General features: G+C 35.7%; 1 protein-coding gene across 1 annotated transcript; it reads right to left on the reverse strand.

The window, feature by feature from the left end:
* Positions 1-424: 424 nt before the first annotated feature.
* LOC107736686 (DNA (cytosine-5)-methyltransferase 3A-like) lies at positions 425-2,231 on the reverse strand (the record flags this gene model as incomplete). Its single annotated transcript, XM_016548053.1, has 7 exons — positions 2,182-2,231; positions 1,937-2,066; positions 1,606-1,716; positions 1,422-1,466; positions 921-1,000; positions 703-815; positions 425-608 (listed from the first exon to the last, which is right to left on the reverse strand). Coding segments are annotated over exons 2-7 (597 nt in total), but the record flags the coding sequence as incomplete, so codon positions are not given.
* Positions 2,232-2,237: the final 6 nt, after the last annotated feature.

Raw genomic sequence — 2,237 nt, forward strand, 5'->3', positions numbered from 1 at the left:
AATAAGGACAAAAACAGTGTTCTTCATATTAAAACATCATTCTGGTTTTTCGATACTTGCGTAATCAGCATCTTATAATGATTTTTGAAGCATTATGTGACACAGATAACTGGAGTAATTGCTGATGAAAATACAGCTTTGACAAAGGAATTCAAACCGAATACATTCAATATTAAAACAGAAATATATTCAAACATAAAATGGTTATTTAAAAATGCAATAGCATTACTTAACACTAATATTGTTTTTATTGTATTTATAAGTAAATAAATCCAGACTTGATCAGCAGAAGAGTCGTCTTACATAAATTTAAAAAAAAAGTCCCATTAAACCCAAACTTTTAAATGGTAGTGTATATTTAAGAAAAATCTGAATAGGACCAGGTAGATATATCTAACACAAGGAGTATAAGAATGACACTCACAAATTCAAAGGCACTGTTATTGGCGAAATACTCCTGGACACGAACACTCCAGTCAGGCCTGAGCTTGAGCACGCCGTAGCACTTAGAGGGCAGGCAAATGTAACAGCTCCATGGGTCAACCTCCTTCAGCTTATCAAACGTTGCTGGTCCCACCAGCATATTCAAACAGTCTTTACAGAAACACCTAAACAGTGGGAAAAAAGAAAGACTGTAAAACAACCTGTTATGATGGTTAAAATCGCATTAAGGTTTACATTTGCACAAGTTTGAGTTCAAACCTGCAGCAGCTGGCATTTCCACAGAGAATGACCTCTTGTCCGGCGCAGCACACGGTGCAGTATGACTGATAGCCATCATCATCATACCTGTACAGTGTTTCTGTAAAGTTCTCCTACACAAATACAAAACATGCACATTAAAAAAAATTACACACTGGCCACCAAATAGTAAGTAGCATATTCATTTTATGATTTAAGACACAAGAATCAATTCAGACCTTGCACTTAAAACAAAGGCTTCCCACAAAAAGAGGATGGACAATTTCAATGTTGGCAGTTCCACAGGACAGGCAGAAATCTGGGGAAAGAGAATAATTACCTTGTAATGAATTAAAATACATGACTGAGCAATGAGAATGTCCTTAAGGCAAAAATAAGTTGCTAAAAGTAAAATGATCAAATGAAAGGTGTGATTTCATGTGGTGACAATGAATCTACATGCCCTTTCCTAATTTTTTTTTCTACATTATCATTTTATTTAAAAATTATTTAAATATTTCAGAGCCAAGCATAACCACATTTCCACAATTTTACCATGATCTTTTATAAATTTCCTTAATTTTTCCAGGCTGGGATTTTCAGGCCACAATTTTAACATTTCCTAATATCTTCAGGTTTTCTGATTGGCCCAGCAGGGAAAAAAACAGGAATTTCAATTATTGTTAAGCCCTAGAATAATTTCATTAATAAACTCAAATTATGAATTTTAAGTGACTTACCTTCAATGTTTCTGCCTTTAACGGTTACCTCATAGACCATTTGATCTGAAAAGAGGACAACAAAACATAGGGGTATGTTTTCTTACAAAAAAATATGTAAAAAACTAAAACAATAATCTACAGTTCAGTGTTTTATGATCATTATGGCAAATCTCTGGCCTTTACGCAGATTAATGTATCTCACCTCTGGTGTAATCCTGAGCTGACTGTCTGTTCTTGTTGACATACTTCCTCTTGGCTGGAGGCTGATAATCACACACCGAAGAATCAGACTCAGTTTTACTAGTAGAGCTGTCTGTGAAATGGAAAAGCAGAGGGCACTGTTGTTAATCGGTCCAGATCAAGATTTTATTTATTAAAGAGCTTTTGCTATTTTTGACATGTCTGTGTATAGACCTAATTTCCGGATCAATGTGGAGTCACTCTGGTACTCTCTGTTATTATGAACTTCAAAATTGCTGTCAATCACCAACTGTTTTTTTAAATTACAGATATTTTTTAGTTTTTTGACATACCCACAGGAGGCAAAAATCCATCAGGACCCATGGGCTGGAAGCCTCCAAATGCCCAATCCAGCATGGCCTTCGCCTCTTCCCCTTTCTTCTCCAAAGGGGGGAAATTCTTCCCACAACGCTCCGCTGCCAACTACACAATGACACAACAATATAATGCAATATTAAAATAAGAATAAAATAAGAACTGGTGCTTGATTCCTAACCCTAGTTTTCAAAAGAACGATCAAGTATCTTATCCACTGTACCTCTAGGATTTGGTAGATGGCATTCCTGTAGGTAGGCAGACCTTCATAGGATTTAC

Source organism: Sinocyclocheilus rhinocerous, unplaced genomic scaffold, assembly GCF_001515625.1.
Source record: "Sinocyclocheilus rhinocerous isolate Xijiao unplaced genomic scaffold, SAMN03320098_v1.1 C36893945, whole genome shotgun sequence".
In the NCBI taxonomy this organism is placed as follows: Eukaryota; Metazoa; Chordata; class Actinopteri; order Cypriniformes; family Cyprinidae; genus Sinocyclocheilus; species Sinocyclocheilus rhinocerous.